Source organism: Centruroides vittatus, unplaced genomic scaffold (genome assembly GCF_030686945.1).
Source record: "Centruroides vittatus isolate TY-2023 unplaced genomic scaffold, ASM3068694v2 contig_1050, whole genome shotgun sequence".
In the NCBI taxonomy this organism is placed as follows: Eukaryota; Metazoa; Arthropoda; class Arachnida; order Scorpiones; family Buthidae; genus Centruroides; species Centruroides vittatus.
In genome coordinates this window covers 961,316-980,333 of record NW_027120679.1, presented here as the reverse complement: position 1 = coordinate 980,333, position 19,018 = coordinate 961,316, and the positions used below count along the sequence as shown (strand labels likewise).

The window sequence follows — 19,018 nt, the reverse complement described above, 5'->3', positions numbered from 1 at the left end:
TCTTCTTGAAATTTTTCTTTGTTGACATCTTTTGAATGCTCCATACATTGTTTATCCATTAGTTAAAAATTCCCAAATGGATCTTTTTTAAACCACATTTGCATATTTGCAGCTTAGGAGCATCTTTTCCATACACATTACAAACCTTTTTTACTGTCTGTACAGCAGTGGTTCCCAAACTTTTTTGATTCTCAGCACTCTTTCTAAATCCAGGTTTTCCCAAGGCACCCTGTATCAAATTCTAACAAGTACAGTACAATTGGTGAAATAATGAAATAGCCAATAATTTTTTAAATTAAAGAGTTAGGACATTAAATAAAAATAAATAAAACACATATTTAAAATAACAAAAAAAATGTAATTGAACAAATTCAATTAATTATAATCAGTGGTTTGGATAGGCCTGTTGATCACCACACATTATCAAACGTTGGAATCAAACTAGACACAGCCACCCTTATTTCCTTCTTTACATTGATTTTCATGTGATACTTAATTTTTATCATAGCAACAGTTGAAAACCCAGCTTCACACAAAGAAGTCACAAATGGAATTAAAATTCTCTGAGCTTTACCACATAACAACATTACTGTTCATATAATACCATCATAATCATTAGATCCTGATTAGATTCATAAAAATATATAAGCAAAATATTATTTATTACAATTAGAAATTCAGTTCTTCATCATTTTATTTGTTGTAATTCTTAAGGTTTACTATATCAAGAGTCACAAAGAATATTAGGAATAACAGGCTTATATTCAGAATCAATAGATGAAAAATAGATGAATAGATCAATAGAAATAGAAAATGAGAGACTCATAAAACTGACAAATCCAATAAATTTACAAGTGCAAGAAATAAGTTTTGAAAAGGATACAGCCCAAGTCAGATGAATTTTATTAAGTAAATTTTGTTAGTCTGTTTCTGCTCTAAATATGTACAGACAATAAATTTTAAAAGTTTTTTTTATTCTCATTTCTAATGACCTTTTTTTTTTGTTTACTTTTAAGTATTATATTAAAAACTTTTAGTTTAAGCTTAATGTTCATTACTAATATAGGAAAAAATACATTAAACAGTGATTACTTGTTTATTTTACTAACTTTATCATTTGGATATTATCTTCATTCTAATTATATCCAGAAATTGTTAGGTAGCAAGAGACAATTCTGTATAGTTATGCTTAGTTACTTACATTATTTATTTTTCATTTTGTTTCAATTATTTTGAGTTTCTGGGGTCGAGTTATGTTAAACCTTGACTGCTACCATCTTCACTTTCCAACTTCATTTGCATAATTATTGATGATGAGATTTGAATAATGAATGGAATTGCATCCTCCTAATTTAGAGTTTAAATATGACTAAAATATTTACAAAAATATAAGTAGAATATTATTTAAAACCTAAATTAGTAGGATGCAATTTTATTCATTATTCAAATATCATCAAAGATTATTGTTAACTGTGTGAACAGTTAACAATAAAAGTTTGTTTCATTTGTGATTATATTTTTAAGTTAAATTTGTTTTCTGGCCAGAACTGGTACTACACTGGCCAAAACTGGCACATCTCTACCCTATTTGTATTCTCTGGCCAGGTTTAAACTTAAGAGGAACTTGCATAAAAATGCTCTACTTGTATGAGAAATCATAAGTATGAATGATAATTTGTATACAATTTTACATATGAGTAGGATGTTTTTATACAACTTATTTGTAAGTGTAAATCTGGCTTTAATGTTAATAGTGTTCAACTACTTTTTCACAAAATTTTTAAAAAAAATATGATTCAGGTGAGAAAGAGATTACAGCACTTTCTCAATATTTTTTATGACAAAGACATGATATAATGTTGCCTTTACAAAATCGCTGACCCGAACAGCAGGTCAGGTTTGTTCAAACAGAAGTTCCTGACGCATGCGCAATGTCATTTTACAATGCGAAGAATAATGTGCATGCTGGTTCTAAATCAGTTAGTTAGGGACTAGGGACTTGCATAGGAGTAACATACAAGCAAAAAAAAAAAGTTGAGGCAGGTTGCACGTCACACGTCGGCATAAACAGAGTAAACGGCAGAATGGCAGATGAGTTTCAGTGAGTGTGAGGTCTTTCATTGTTCAAATGGTGTAAATTTATAACAATATTTGCAAGAACTTTGTTTCATTGTAATTTCACAATTTCTATGAAATTTCCAGACAAAATTAATAGTTCACCCAGACAGTGAGTCAATTCCTGGACTGTCTAGGTGAAAACCGAACGGGTGGTAACACTAATATAATAACAGAATGAAAATATATTAATAAACTTTCAAATTTTAATCTTTGTAAATACTTTTTTTAAATGTAAAATTTTTTATGAAAAGTTGTCATTTATTGCTAGGCTGATTATATGTATACCATTTTGACTGGAACATTACTATCTGTCCTGGCTTCTTTTTATTTTAATAAAATTTTCATTTTTGTCTCATTTTGTCCCAACTAGAGAGATAAGTTTGAATCTGTTGTCCATAATGGAGCCAAACATTTCGGGTGAATTTCCAACATCTTTCTAAGATTTACAAACAACCAAATTATGGGAACCAACCAAATTAGTATCTCTTACAAGAGAAACTATCCATATTCTCTTTATTAAATAATACCAAAGTCCTTATTAACAAGAAAAATTTATCTGGGATGTATTCTCTCCTTGTTCAGTTCAACTCCCTAGTTTTAATCATGGCTGTCAACTATCCCATTCCCAGATGACAATCCTGCTCCCAAAAGAACAGTCCTATATTCCAGTGTCTTGTCCATCAGTCTCACAAACATAAAATTGTATTTTTTGGTATGACTTCAAACAATATTTTGACAACTTCTAAAATTCTTGACTTCTAGAACTTGAATGTGTTTATGTTCCAGAAATCAATAAAGTAAATTTCAAAAAAGAAAAAAACAGAAAAACTTACATTGCTCTGTAATGAGGAAGTATAAATACTTCTACATTTCAAAGAAGTAAGAGCACCCTTCTAGTTTTTAAAAAGAATTATTTATTTTTTTTAATTTAAACTATGTCCCTTAGATCAGACTGCCTTAGATCATGGCATTTGTCTCATATTTCAGACCACATATTTTAATAGTGAGAAACAATGTGATTGACAGGACTGGTTCTGATCTGCTAGAAATTACTCTTACTCTTTTTATGTATTTTGTTTATGCAACTTTCTACCTTCTTGAAAATATTTTGAAGCAAGTATTGTGGATACATAAAGGCTAAACCATTTTTCCAATTAATGTAATTTCTTTCTCTAGATAAAGGGTCACCAAACTACACCTACAAGGTCAATTCATCTGGCTCACCACCACACTGTGCCACAAATGAGCTAAAGTATAATTATTTATATGGAAATATCAAAGATTGTAAATAAATTTACTATGTAGAAAAAATTAAAATAAGTGTATTCAAAAATGCTAAAATTGGCGCAATCTGATTTTTGCATCTGAAAGTAATATAATTTTTAGGGAAATCAGTGAAATAAAAACTTGGGAGACTTTTTGCAACTTTGGATATTAGAACACTTCTTGTGTAAGTACCTGCAATGAAGTTTCTAAGAAAAGCAATTACAAGCTTGCTGCATTGTGATTGTGTTTGTGTATTGGTGAATAAATATGCTGGTTGTCTTTATTTTTTTGTGTATTCAGTGTGCTATATTGAACAAAAATGGTTATGCAACCCGCCCTTGTCATTCTCTGTTATCTGGCCCGCTGTGAAGTAGTTTGATGACCCCTGCTCTAGGTCAAGAGAATTCAACTTATGGCCCCCGGGAGCAAATACACTCCCGAAAGCATGCTGTATTTCCTGTAATAATTGCCCATCTAACTTGTATTGTACTTTACAATAAAGTAAACTACATTGGTTGACCTAAGTATCAATATATTATTGGTGTTCAATATTATCAATATATTTATCATATTAACTAATCCAGTTTAACTAATGTTATATTAGTTTTAGGTCTCTTTGGAATTAGGCTTTTTACTCCATTAATTCCCACCAAAAATGAAAAAATTGCTTAGTGGTATGTTATCTGGCCTGCATAGATTGTTTTCACTTACACATTTAATCATTAGCATTTAAACTAGTTAAAAGCATATAAACTTTTGAATTGTCAACTAAAATTAATTTACCTTGCTGCAAATAAGCTTTCTTAAATTTTTACAAATCTCCATCAGAAGAAAATTTAAGTCTTAAGAAGTTTGTATGAAGAATATTTTCTACTTTTACTTCTATGTACTGTACCTTCACAAACAAACTTTTTCAAAAATAAAATATATAAAAACAAAATATTGAGAATTCGCTACACAATGAATATCTAATACATTTTAATGTTGAATGCTGCAAAATTTATCCATAATTTTGATGGCATTCTTTCAAAAAAGCAATTACAAATTTCACATTGATTTACACCCAAAATTATTCAAAAATAAAAAAAGTCTTAATCTTTTATTATGTTTTTCATACCTGGACCCAGACTTCTCTTTTATGCTTTACATGACCCTTCTCAGAAAAAAGGTTAGAGACCCCTGCTCTAGATCAGCATTTCTAGTGCTCTAAATAATTGCACTTTGGAAAAGTTTTAAATTCTGTACTTTATATTTGAATAAATCATTAGAATGAAAATATATATATCTGCTAAGAAGTTGGTTTCTTGTGGACAGAGGCAAAAAAATTTCTATTTTCAATATGGATAGCAATATCTAAGTATTGGATTGCTTCAGTTTATACCTGCTCTGTCTCTAAGATTACTTCTAGTTGATTATAATTGATTTTATTGATAAAGTTCTTAAGAAATTTTTTAACATATAAAATCATGTGCACTAACTTTTGGAATTTCACCAATGTTCAGAAATCCGAATGTTGTTTGTTTAGTTGAGTCTGGGTGTGTATCTGAAAATAAATAGACTCGACAAATGTTTTATACCAAAAATAAAAATGACCTCTTTATCAAAATAGAATTTGAAATGTTATAAATTGGAATTTATTAAAAACATTTTCACTCTAATGTTTGGCCAGCTTTAGCATGACTAGTTATAATATATGCCATTATAACTAATAAAAAAAAAACTGCTATTTTAACTGTGTATAATTAGTTGAAGCTGACCAAAGTGTTTAAAATAAATTCAAATTTTGTTTGTTTTTCCTTTTATTATTTTTACTTTTTGGTTTCCTTAAAGAAGCAATTTGTATTTTTCTGTACAATTTATTATTTACATGTCAGAACAGTGAGAAATTAGAATTTATTTCTGATTTTAATAATTCTACTTTCTGCTGTAATCTTAAGAATATTTTAGATATTTGAAACATTATGAAGATAGAATGAAGTTTTAAAAACATTTAAGATTAAAAAAATAGTCAGACTTTTTGTTTTAAGGTTGATTTTTCTGTATTTTGTTTCTTATATGGTGAATTTTTATTTAATTAATTAAATTTATTTTGTTTGATTATTTGACAATATTGACTGAAAATTAGTAGCCTATATCCATAATTATTATACAAATAGTGCATGATTTTATTATATTTAACTTTTGTTTTTAAAAATTTAACATCAGATTACTGTATTTTAGATACATAGAGTTTAGTTAATTCATATTTTACTTTTATAAATGAAATTAATATTTAATTGACCTCTTTTTCAGATTTTAATTCTGTATATGTTAATGAGGTTGTTTGTTTGTTTGATATACACACCTAGACCATTGGACCAATTGCTATGAAACTCAGCAGTTACATTCTCATACTTCTAACTTAGATAATGACGTACACCCCACCACAAAATATCGATTGGATTGCTATAAATCAATTAATTTCTATCTACATTCAATTTGCTGGCTTTACACACAGTACAATCCATTGGCAAAAATTTAAGAAAATATTAAACTACTAAATGTAATTTTAAAATGTTTATATTATATTCACTTAATTACTGCAATAATGATGTAGTGCAAAATAGTTGTGCTATATCATTACTGAGATAGATAGTGCACAGCACTTGCCGTGTGTGGAATCAAAAGTGTTATCCTGTGAAAAACTTCAATCACATGTGAGAGCATCACTATTTAATTTTTCATATATAACAACTTGGGTTTTTCATTTCTGAATGGTATTTTCTTAATTGTAAAAAGTTTCCTCCAGTAGAGTGGATAAAACCACTGAACACTGATAATTAGTTAGTTAGTCGTGGGTTTGAGCATCACCAACGAGCTGGCCACATGAAGTTTTCTGGGTCTTCTTCACATTTCTTCACATTTTCTAACACCTAAATAGGGTCCAGCTTCCCATAACAGTTTTCCTAGAATGCATCCCCCTTGGCAGATCACTCATGTATCATGTTGCCATAACCAAATAAACCAAACTAATTCTAATGGGTGATTATTTATGTGCCAGGCTGCAATTTTTCATCACAATGTTCTTAGTTGTTTTAGTGATGGTTTTGTCTCTTTACATCATACTTTTCTTATTAGCAATAGAGTGGTGCTTGTTATCTAACTCCATTCAGGAGAAAACTTTGAATTGAAGTAAGTAACTTCTGATCCAAACCAGACATTCATATATAGTTAATCTGTGCCTACTGCCCCTAAGCTTTCCATATCTGGTTTCAAGAGTCATCTATCTAACTCCTTTTTCAAGATTAAGGAAAGATGTCTGTCTTTCCTTAATCTTGATCTTAATCCTGTCGTTCCTTAATCTTAAACAGACAGAATTTATAGATCTACAACTTTTCCAAATTGCAACCCAATAATTTTTATATAAACATCATATTTATGAGAACATACTTCCCATGTAGTTAATCTTTTGCAAAAATATAAACACTATCATCACATAAAAGCAATTTTTCTCACAATTTTACAAGATTTTTTTTATTTAAACTAGTTTTATATGAAGTCTTTCGGATGTTAAGGTTAGCAACTTTAATCATATATGGGAGCATCACAACCGATCCAACACAGATTACTTTTCAGATATTAATAGTAGACCAGTATTATTCAGTAGTCATTGACCATCCTCCTGGAAGAGAGGATGGTCAATGACTACTTCAGGGATGGTAAACCTTTTTGAACCTATGTGCCAAATAGTAAGCATATTTAGCTTGAAAGATGTGTGCCAAAGTTTTAGTTTCAAGTAATGACATTTAAAGAAATTAAATGAATATGCTTTAATCAGAATAAATGTAAGGCTGGCTGAAAAAAGGATGATCAAGTGATAAACTGAAAGGATGATTGAAAAAGACAGATGATAAATCGAAATTATATGATATGTTACATGCCAGATGATTTCTCCTTACATATCACAGATTTGCCACCCCTGGACTACTTTTATTCAAATTACTTCAACCCCTTTCCGTAAGTCCCTTCTTTCTATCAGACCAGCAGTATAGTGGCATTTGATTAAGAAAATTTCATAATACGAGGTTACCAGCAAGCACAAAATAAATTTTGAGTTTTCAACGATGCAGAGTTTAAATATTGGTCTGTTTTTTTTTGCTAAATTTGATTTGTTGGCAGATTACCATTTGATATTTGGCTGTGAATGGCACAGTTTCTTAGAGTTATCATATTTTTTCCTAATGTTATCTTAAAAAATATAAGATATATTTTCAACAGGTGTCTACTTGACCAATGAAACTATGTCATTTGGTACCATCCAAGTATCACAATAAACATGACAATGGTAGGCTGAAATAAACAAACTCTTTATATGGTTTTCATTTTAATGTGTTGTATTGGGTTGTTCGGAAAGTTCGTAGCGATTTTTAAGAGAAATAAAAGAAATTGTTTTAATACTAAAAATATACTTTTATTCCATTATGTATGCGCCATTGTTTTTAATGACGTGTTGCCATCTATGGGGCAGCTTCATGATACCCTCTTCGTAGAACTTTCCAGTTTTTTCCGCGAAAAACTGATCCACGTGGTTTTTGCAAGCTTCCAAAGTATCAAAGTTTTTATCATGAAGGGAATTTTGTAGAGAACGGAACAAATGGTAGTCCGACGGGGCAAGGTCGGGTGAGTAAGGGGGGTGGGGTAAAACATCCCAGCCTAGTTCCAATAATTTTTGGCGTGTTCGTAAAGACGTGTGAGGTCTGGCATTATCTTGGTGAAACACAATGCCTTTTCTATTGGCCAGTTGCGGACGTTTTTCTTTAATTGCCATGTTCAGCTTATCCAATTGGGAACAATACTTATCAGAATCAATTGTTTGATTCTGTGGAAGCAGCTCATAGTACAGGATTCCTTTCCAATCCCACCAGACAGTGAGCATGACCTTCTTTGGATGAAGACCGGCCTTTGGAGTTTTTAATGGTGATTCATTTTTCTTACCCCACGATCGTTTTCGGCTGATGTTGTTATAAATGATCCACTTTTCATCACCTGTCACTAAACGCTTCAGAAAAGGGTCATTTTCATTTCGTCTTTCAAGAGAATCACAAATGGAGATGCGATCCAGTAAGTTTTTTTCCGTTAAGTCGTGAGGTATCCAAATGTCATAACGATTCACGTATCCGAGCTTCTTTAGATGTTGAAATACAGTACTGTTTGATGACTTCACTATGTCTGCAATCTCTCGAGTTGTGTAATGAGGGTTTTCATCCAATAATGCTTTGATTTGGTCCTCTTCAATAACAGGAGGTCTTCCTGAGCGAGGAGCATCTTCAAGGCTGAAATTACCCGTTTTAAATTTTGCAAACCACTTTCGAACAGTTGATTCTGATACAGCACTCCCACCATAAACATCACATATCTTTTTTGCTGTTTGTACAGCATTTTTGCGTTTACGAAAAAAGAAAAGAAACAAGTGTCGATAATGCACGTTGTTCGCATCCATTTTTGCAATGAGCCAAATTAAACGCTATTTGAATAATCTTAACGGTTTTTTTGTAACGGACGCGTCTCAAGGTCATTTATCGTAATATTCATTGGTTTGTACAATTCTAATCATTTTTGCGTCAATCGGTGTCTCAACTGTCGGCTATCAAAAATCGCTACGAACTTTCCGAACAACCCAATATTATAGTATTTGATTTATATAACTACAAAGGTTATCTTACATAAGGGTTTATCACACTAAGTCAGTGATTCTCAACATTTTTTTCATCACGGTACACTTTTAATAATTTAAAAATTTGGTGGCACACACAGTTACTTCAGTAAGTACCGCAGGACAACCGGTGACGTCATAACAGTGATTTTTAAACACAGTTGGTTATTTAGGTCAAAGTTTTCTAAATGCCTTGGTAACTACCGGCAATTACTGGTAACACTGGTTACAATTTCCAAACGTGCCTTTAGTAGGTAGAACTAATTGAACCACTTGTCTGACGTCACTTATGTATGGGTATTTGCAGTGGCGGCACACTTCAAAAATCTCGTGGCACACTAAAGTGCCGCGGCACGGTGGTTGAGAATCACTGCACTAAGCGACCAATCTAACACAATTTAAAACATATGTGAAATAACTTTTGTAGTTATATAAATCAAATACTATAATATAAGGTTAGAAGTATGAAATAATCTAATAATCTTAATCTTTAAATAACTACTCACCACACTGAATTAATGATAATAACGCACTCGAAACCAATTACGGTATGATAGTGAAACAATGAAAACGAATGTTTTCGAACCCCTGCATCAGATTCTCAACCATTCCTAAATGGTTATTCGATTATGGAAAAACATTTAAATAAGAGTTTGATTATTCTTTAATCTTTGTTGTTGTTATTTTTTCCTAGGCAACACTGGGCTCATCTGCTAATATCATGATAAATGAAAATCAATAGAAATTGATAAACTTAATATGTCTTAACAAATGAATAATATTTTGTCTAAAGTGAACTTGCCTACTATTTTTTTTTTTTTTTTTTTCATTTATTCAATAGAATTTGATAATATTAAAACATTTCTAGGACTGCAAGTGATTAGATTTATATTCTAGAAATCACTGAAGCAGAATGCTGGTGTACAAGAAAGAGCTAAGAAAGATGTTGAAGAAAAGCCTGTTTCACAAGAAGAAATTGATTTACTTCAACAGTCAAGGTATTATATCTTTATTATGTTCTTATTAGTTTAAAATATTTTAAGATTTTATGATTTAACTCATTTTATAACAGATATCTTGTAACAAAAAATTATCATCTAACTTTTGTTCTGAACAGCGCTATTCAGAAATATTTTTGTTTATATATGTAAATATCAACTCACAACCTGATTTATAGTTAAAACCAAATAGACTGCTGAATTATTGGACTATAATATGGCCATTTAATTAATTAAATATGAAATAGTTTGTCTAGAAGCATCATAATTGCCTGCCCTTAGACAAATTTAGTATTTAATTAATTACATAGCCATATTATAGCCAAATAATTTGCCATTGTTTAGCTTTTTTTTGTTTATATAAAATTTTTAAAAATCTTAGATATATTTCCTGCAAATTTAATTAATTTAAATTTTAAATTTTTTTAATTACAAAAATTGATAGAATAACATCTTCTAAATTAATAGGAAAAAATTATATATGCAAGATAAAACAGCAGTACAGAAATAAAATTTATATTTCATGAATCAAATAAATAATCAAAAATTAAATATCTTTAATTTTTCTTCTTTTTTTAAAAATTCTTAAATAGAAAATTAAATAAATAATTTTGTTTTTTATTAATGGCAAACAACATTCAATTTTTTAAACTTGCTTAATAAGAATAAATCATATACAGTCAAACCTGTTTTTATGCGGTCTTTTTTTGTGCGATTTTTTATTTGTGCGGTATAGTTGGCGACTAGTCTCGTGCGATTTGTCATGTCTCACGTTGACTTATTATAGCTAAATAAACTTATTATAGTAATATTATTGCATGAATATGCAAAAAATGAAATAATTTATTTTTTAAGTCAAAAAAACACCACCTGGACAAAAATATGTAAAACAGACGATAGATGAGACGATGCAGTCAAGTGCTGACATCTGTTGTCAATAAATTCTATTTCGTACGGTTTTGAGTTATTTTCTATGTGAGACTTTTTTTATGTGGTCCCTATTGACCGCATAAAAAAAAATATTTTTTTAATTGTGTTACGAAAACTATTTTTTATAGCCACTCGTGAAGTTTCGTGCGATTTTTTTTTTTTTTTTATGCGGTCCCTATCCACCACACAAAAACAGGTTTGACTGTAGTGTGAAATCTGTAGTTAGTGGACAGTATCTGATATCAGCAGAGAATAGAACTATTAATGTACCAGTACACTTAAATTAATTAAATGGGCATTATGGACATCACCTATTGTGGATAATGGATGAAAATTTCCTAGCCATTCTCCAAAGTCTTTGTTAAGTAGACAATACAATGGATTACATGCTTCCTATGAATATCAGTTTTAAAATATCATGCTTATCTTTGGTGCTATCATTATATGAGCCATTCACAGGCCAAATCGATTAACTCCATTTGTAAATCCCTAATATAATCGTTATTATTAACAATTTCAGACATTTGAAAAACAAGAGAAAAACTACAACAGGTTTTTCTTGAAACAATTTCTTAGAATCCAGGGCTGTTGTTTTGATATAAAATAATATTTGTATTTATATTAATATTTGTAAAAAGTTAATTAAGCTTGAGATTGTGAACTTCAACAAGGAAGTTCATAAGTTTTTATCTCTGATTTCATTTCCTTCACAAATGATACATCTTCCTTTGATTACAACTCATCCAAGGAAGTGTTGTTTAAATTGCCAAATTGGACAATGGGTAATAACTATATCAAGATGACCAATTTTTATAATTTTCTGATCTGCTATGAAACATTTTAGCTATATTTAAAAGTTGTAGTATAATCTCAAAATCTCATTTATTAAAATTTGAAATCATTCATATTATAAACCAAACCTTTTTGGAATACAAACAACATATAATTCCATATTCTAATCCCCAAGTAGTGAATTATGCCTGTCCATCTTTCAGAAATATACATATAATTCTGATTTAATTTTACTAAAATCACTAATACAAATGTGTTTAAAAATAGTAATTCAAAAGGCTTAAAAATTCAAATACTGCATTTTAAAAGTTATTTTTACTTATAACTTTAATGTAAGAGTATTTAAAAGTACTTATTAGTGTTCTAATTGAAAGTATTCTCTGTCTGAAGTAGAATCTTCCATATTACATACTTCAAATATAATATAAAATTACTTTTTTCATGTGGCAAAATTTATTTTTAATAGTAAATATTCTTAAAAAATTATATTTATTGATTGAATCTTTGTTCTCAGGTCTGCATACTCTGATTAACACATTAAATGGTCATACAGGATATTTTTTCCATTAGAAAGAGACTTACCTCATAGAGATCTGAATCTTGTATTTGTTTTTACAAACAACTAACCATTAATATTTAAACACCTAAAATCAGATAGGGTTTTTCTATACTTTACTGATATACACTTGTTGAAATGTGCTAATGATGATGACGATCTAGCTAAAAATTCTATTAATATGCAAAGGAAGTTAAACAAGTTATGTAAATGAAAAATAGACTTCAAATTAACCAAAAAAAAATCAAAAATTCTTATATTTGGTAATGGTCCTTGTTTTTATTGAAAATAATCATGTAGAAAAAGGTAAAGAAATTTCTTATTTGGGCATTGTTTTTGTCTTTTCTCCAACTTTCGGCAAACATTTTAAATATGTTAAGAAGAAATTTATGCCAAGAATAAAAGAAGTATTAAAAATTCATGGTTCTATTAAATCTAATTCGTTGGTAGACTGCTTGCTTTTTATGGTATTCAAATTGAAACATTTTTCAAATTAATAATTTATCAAAATTGTATATGTTGTATTATAATACACTATTTAGCCTTCACCAGTGATGGCAAACCATTTTTAGCTTGTGTGTCATACTTTTAAAGATGCTTATGCATACCAAGTTTTAGATTTCAAATAATGATATTTAAAGAAATTAAATGAATATGCTTTAATTAGAATAAATGTGAAAAAGCTGATTGAAAAAGACAGACGATAAAACAAAATCTTATGACGTTATGTGCCAGATGATTTCTTCGTGTGTGCTACTTTGGGTATGTATGCTGTAGGTTTGCCACCCCTAACCTAGACCATTCTGTTTCTTATTCTGCAAAAAACTTTTATCCTCATATCTTGAACATTTAGTTCAAAGGTTTGTTTTAATACATTTAGTTTCATCAATGAGATTTTGAAAAACTCACTTTAATTGGAATATGCAGCATATGTAAAGTTGAGTTCAATGTAAAAAATAATAATTGTTATTCTCAACTTTAGAAAATTTCAACTCAATTGCATTCTCCTTATTTGGTTGGAATCTGATCCAGAAAATGTAGCTATGCTTTCTAAGATGTTTATAATTTTCAAGTTTTATACAAAGTTTTTACAAGTTTTATACAAGTTTTCAAGATTTATACAAAATGAAGCGCTAAAATAAGTGTAGCATTGCATCATCCTTGGTACTCATTTTATTCTCCTGTGATCCTCCTATAATCTACAACCAAAATATTAGTTTTAATTTGGAAAAATTTTCATTCAATTCTGTTTAAGCAACTTTTTTTTTTTTTTTGTGTGTGGAAAAACAGGGATATCCATGTTTGGCTCAGATATATGTCAGTTCTGTGAATGATGGTGGCTATTTATTACAAAATATGCTTTTTTATTGTACAAAAATTTCTCACATTACAATTGAATTTAATTATAATTTCAGTTGTTCCTTATGAAAATGATATTGTATGAAATTATGTTGTAAAAGATACTTGTACTTATATGTTATTTTTCTTTTATAATAATTTTAACTAATGTATTTTCCCCATTCCAGGGGTTCTAACCCTTAAAGAAATTAATAAATTCAATTTAATTTTTAAAAATATTATTCTAGCATATTTTTCTTATTATTTATTTTTATTTTCTTACAGAACTGTTCTGGAGAAGAAAGCTAAAATTTATGAAAGTTTAACAGATGGAAATGTACCAAGTATGATTTAGTAAAGCTATTTAAGCTTAAAATAATTTAATAAACTATATATATTAGCCAAAAAGTTACATAAATTAAATGAAAATGTATTCAGCATACATTATTCCATTCTCAAGCCAACATACATCATAGAGTGGAATAGAACATAAAACATTTTAATTTTAGATTTCAAGCAGAATGAAATGTAACATTGAGTGAAATAGAATGAAATTTAAAGAATATACTGAAGAATGTTATATGTATGCCAAAAATGCTTGCATTTAAATATTTATATAACTTCTGGACTTAATATATATATTGTTAATTAAAGTACTTTAAGCTTGGATATAAAAATCATTAATATATTATAAAGATATTTCTATCTCTGTTTTAAGAATATAAAAATATATTTTTATTCACAGATGACGAAGTAAAAGAATTATATTTAGTAGACTTTCAAAGAAAAGTACTTGATCAAAAAAAATTAGGAAAACCTAAAGAAGTTGAGAAAAAAAGTATATCATCAGTCAAACCAAATACTAATGTTAATGAAGAGAAGAAAGATGTTGACTTTGATGACACATCGTCTCATTCTTTGGATAAAGATGATTCTGAAGCTCCTAATCCTGATGAAGAATGGTAAATTTTGTAATATGTAGCAAAATGGTTGAATTAATGTCTTTCTTGAGAAATCCAATATTTAATTGGTGAAAGATTAGAAAATAATCAAACAGGATCCTGTTAAAATATATATATATAAAAAAGGTTGTATACTTGCAAACTCTTCATCATACATAGTAGTGAGATACAAAATATATTTTTGTTTGTAAACTTACATTCAATAATATACTGATATTCATTGTCAAAATGTAAATATTAAGTAGCATAATTTTTATAAAAAGAAAGAATATATAAGGAATTTATCTAAACTTAAGTAAGTAATTTAAATATATAATAACTAACATAAATGGCAATGAGCTGAAGATGGTAGTTGAAATGCTCCTAAAATGTTTTATCAATAGATAAAATAAAATAGAAACGACACTTTTTTGATGACATCAAGTCCTTATACTAATTAATATATATGAAATTTGTCAAGGTAAAAACTTTTTTTAATATCCATTTTCAGTGATTTATGAGTGAGAAAGTAATCTAGAATTTTCTAAACTAAAAAGTGCTTCTTGGTTTCATTTGATCATCAATACTTCTAACATAAACAAGCATGCAGATTTAGTAGTAGTAATTTTTCAGTTTAAAACAAAATTAAGATGAAATAGTACTAATCATTAAAATTCATTTATGTATTTATACATAAATATGAATATATGCAATTTTTCAAGCTAATAAAAAAATTCAAGTAAAATATGTTTAGTAAACATTTTAATTATTATTTTAAAGTTATTCCAAAACCAATAATATATCAAAATTTGTAATTCAAATTATTGTTGATATTTTTAGGGTTGATTATACAGATTCATTAGGAAGATCTAGAAGATGTTTAAGAAAAGATCTGCCTGATCTTTTAGAAATGGATAAACAGTTAAAGAAAACTAACAAAATGTAATGATATTTTTAAAAATAAAATATTATTTATATATTTATGTTAAACTTTTTATGGATAAATATCTTTCAATTATTTAGTGTACCTGAGGAAGATCAGTCTGTAAATCAGGAATCTTCTGAAAATATTTCTTCTGACTTGCCTGAAGTTGAAACTCCTGCCGAACCTGTTCATTATCAAACAGTACAAAACAATGGTATATTTTTCATATGAATTTTAGTTATTATTTACTTACAATGTAAGTAGAAGATCATTAATCCACCACTTAAGAGACCAGATATTGTACATGTACCAGTAAATTTTTGTATTTTCACATAATTTGATAAGCTATGTGTAGGTATACTAAATACTTAGCTTGGAAGTCACGCCAACAGTTGTATTAACACAATTAAAAAGTTCAGATAAGGAGGCATTAAACAAAATTAAAAGATATATTTTATTTCTCAAGTGCTTTTGTCATAATTTATGCACATTTTAAGAACAATATAAACTTTAATTATAAAGTTTATATTTGTTCTTAAAATGTTATGTTCCAAAACTGCTAATGTTGTTAAGGTTTTTAAAATTTTAAATATTTTGTTCGAATTCTCTCTGTTATTCTAATTGCCTGAGGATGACGTTTGTAAATTATGTTGAAAGCACTTTCAGAAATAAAATATATCTTTTAATTTTGTTTAATGCCTCCTTATCTGAAGCTTTTAATTGTGTTAAGCTATATGTAATTTGATTATTGCTGTACATTTTGTACCCAAAATTCTGTTATGTAAACAATTGCCAAGAAAATATGTCTCAAGATGATACAATATGACTAAACATTATGACTATGTAGAATTTTTAATCTTCAACATATACTCAGACTCATTGAATATTATATACACCTTGCAGCTGAGAATTATTTTACTGTTTTAAGCAAATGTTTTCAACCTGATCAACAGGCCATCATCAGGTTATCAATTCACTGGACCGTTTACAATCATTCTATATTCGAACGAATATGCAATAACAAATTTGAATTTAAAACGGTTCTAACATTTCATTAAAAAATATAACTAATCCATTAAATACATAAAACCGAACAAATCAAAGTAATAGAGTAGAACAAAATAAAATAAAAATACAAATATAACAACATAACATATAAAATTATATCGACTGCACACTATACATCAGATTCTAGGAGCCATTCCTGATCATATATTTCCATGCCAATGGTAATACCATAGCATCTTTGTAATTTAAACATTTTCCAATGAGGCTGTATCTATAAATTTCAAACTTTTCCAAATTCATTGCCAGAATTGGTGAATGCACCGGTGTAACAATCCTGGCCTCAGCCCATTCAATTACTGAACCATCCGTTTGTGCCACTCTGGATAGTGCTAAGAATAGTGTCCCTTGCTTATGTCATACATGTGCTTCTTAAGCCTTTTGTTGATGTTTCTAGTGGTGACATCCACATACTCTTTGTTCAAACCTAATTGATCCTTAACACCAATGTTAATGAACATATTAATGCACTAAACCAACATTCCAAATGATTCATGTGCAATCATTTTTCACATACATGTGATTTCACAAAACTTGATCATCACTCACAATTGTATAGTTGACCTCCCAACGCAATGTAACAATAAAGTGTTGGGAGCAATGTAACTGACTGCATTCCTCCATTTTTACCTCAAATTCTACTTTGGTCTTAAGTACACCATGTGTCCAAATTCAATTTGCAGAATACTAGATTATTGGATGCCAGACTAATGGAAAATTTTAGTATTTTTTTCCCTCATTGTATGCAAATAATCTTGACTAATTTATTTACAACACTGTGGAAAACATTGATCTAATTGATAACTAGTAATATCCTATTACATTTAACTTCAGCTATTCAAGAAGAAATAGTCCACATAATTAAACTTTTATAGGCATTTTTAAACTTAAATCATTATCATATGCTAATAATGAATTTATTTGAATATGTCAAAACTTATCAATTTTTTTTAGCACTATCATAACAAAAATTTTATAAACTTGACACACACAATCATAAAAACTTATTTCAATTGACAAAATGTCAAAATTTAAAAAATTATTCAACAATTATCAATGGTTTTCAAATTAAATTTCATTTTCATCAATTTACAATAAATTATTACAAAATAAAAATAATAAAAAAATTTTTTTTAGAAATCAGATCACATGGTGTTGGTTACTATTCTTTTTCAACTGAAGAAGAAGAAAGAAAAGCCCAATTGGAAAATCTAAATCAGTTAAGAGAACAGGTAAATTATCTATCTTCTAGTATTTAAAACTTAAATTATTATACAATAATCCTTTTATCTAATTTTCTGGAGTAGACAGTAAAGCAACGATCAGCTAGAGACAGACTGAAAGAGAAGAGAAAGGCTATTTTAAAAGCCAGATTGGATAAAGTTAAAAAAAGAAAAAATATTGAAGTGGAAGAGTCTGATGAATCTATCAGTGGTATGTATATAAAAAAAAAAAAAAATGTTTTATTTTTAACAGTATTTATTTATAATTAAATTTATTTGCTTAGATGAAGAATTTGATCCTTTGAAACCTCCAGTCCAAGAAGAAGTGAAAGAAGAAAAACCTGAAACATCACCAAAAGTTCGGCCTTGGGATGTAGGCAAGATTTTTAACACACAAAAACAAAAATATAAATGTAATTATAATTTTGTCTGTAAGACTTTTATAGTAATTTAATAAAGAATAGAATTTTAATATACATATAACAATAATACAGATACACAAGAATCGTGGATTGAAAAACGAAGAACTGACAGAATTAAGGAATTTGCTCCTCCAACTTCCTATCACAAAAATACAGACAACGATGAAAAATCTGATCAGGAAAAATCCGATTCTCCCGAATTTACCGAAGAAGTAAAGGAAGATACAGAAGAAATAGAGGATGATGATAAAGTAAACGAAAATGAAAACGATAGCATTCCATTGTCTCAAGCCACTTCAGACAGCGAAATTGAAAGGATGATAGCCGAGACAGTGACATATTACAGAAAGCAAACTGAATAATTTTCTAACTACTCTCCTCATTGATATTGTTTTGTGTATTGTTGTTGTAAAGTGACATATAAAAATTAAATTTAGCATTATAGGTACTTTGTTTTCATCATAATTTAGATAATTTCTTATTGCATTATACATCAGAATATAAAGTTATGTCCATGTTAAATAGAAGATAAAAGGCTTAAACATACTTTTTAAAGAACATTTTAATATTCACAAAGCATCAAAAAAGTATTTAACTAGTATAAAAAATTAAAATATCTGTTTTTAAACATCACAGCCATATTTATATATCATTTTATACATTAATTGTTTTAACAAATTATTGATTTATAAAGTAAAACTGCTGAAGTAACTGTAAATGTATTTTATGTAATATTTTAAAGAAAATTTTTT

The 19,018-nt window shown here is 28.4% G+C and overlaps 1 protein-coding gene across 1 annotated transcript in view; it reads left to right on the top strand.

The window, feature by feature from the left end:
• Positions 1 to 18,714, top strand: part of LOC136971214 (coiled-coil domain-containing protein 174-like) — a 39,736-nt gene extending 21,022 nt beyond the window's left edge. The window contains exons 4-12 of the mRNA XM_067265690.1: positions 9,974 to 10,074; positions 13,976 to 14,034; positions 14,436 to 14,652; positions 15,472 to 15,573; positions 15,655 to 15,770; positions 17,759 to 17,853; positions 17,929 to 18,055; positions 18,129 to 18,257; positions 18,339 to 18,714. Coding sequence (XP_067121791.1) covers positions 9,974 to 10,074; positions 13,976 to 14,034; positions 14,436 to 14,652; positions 15,472 to 15,573; positions 15,655 to 15,770; positions 17,759 to 17,853; positions 17,929 to 18,055; positions 18,129 to 18,257; positions 18,339 to 18,628 — 1,236 coding nt within the window. The 3' untranslated portion in view covers positions 18,629 to 18,714. The remainder of the gene's footprint in view (positions 1 to 9,973; positions 10,075 to 13,975; positions 14,035 to 14,435; positions 14,653 to 15,471; positions 15,574 to 15,654; positions 15,771 to 17,758; positions 17,854 to 17,928; positions 18,056 to 18,128; positions 18,258 to 18,338) is intronic.
• The last annotated feature ends 304 nt before the right edge of the window (positions 18,715 to 19,018 follow it).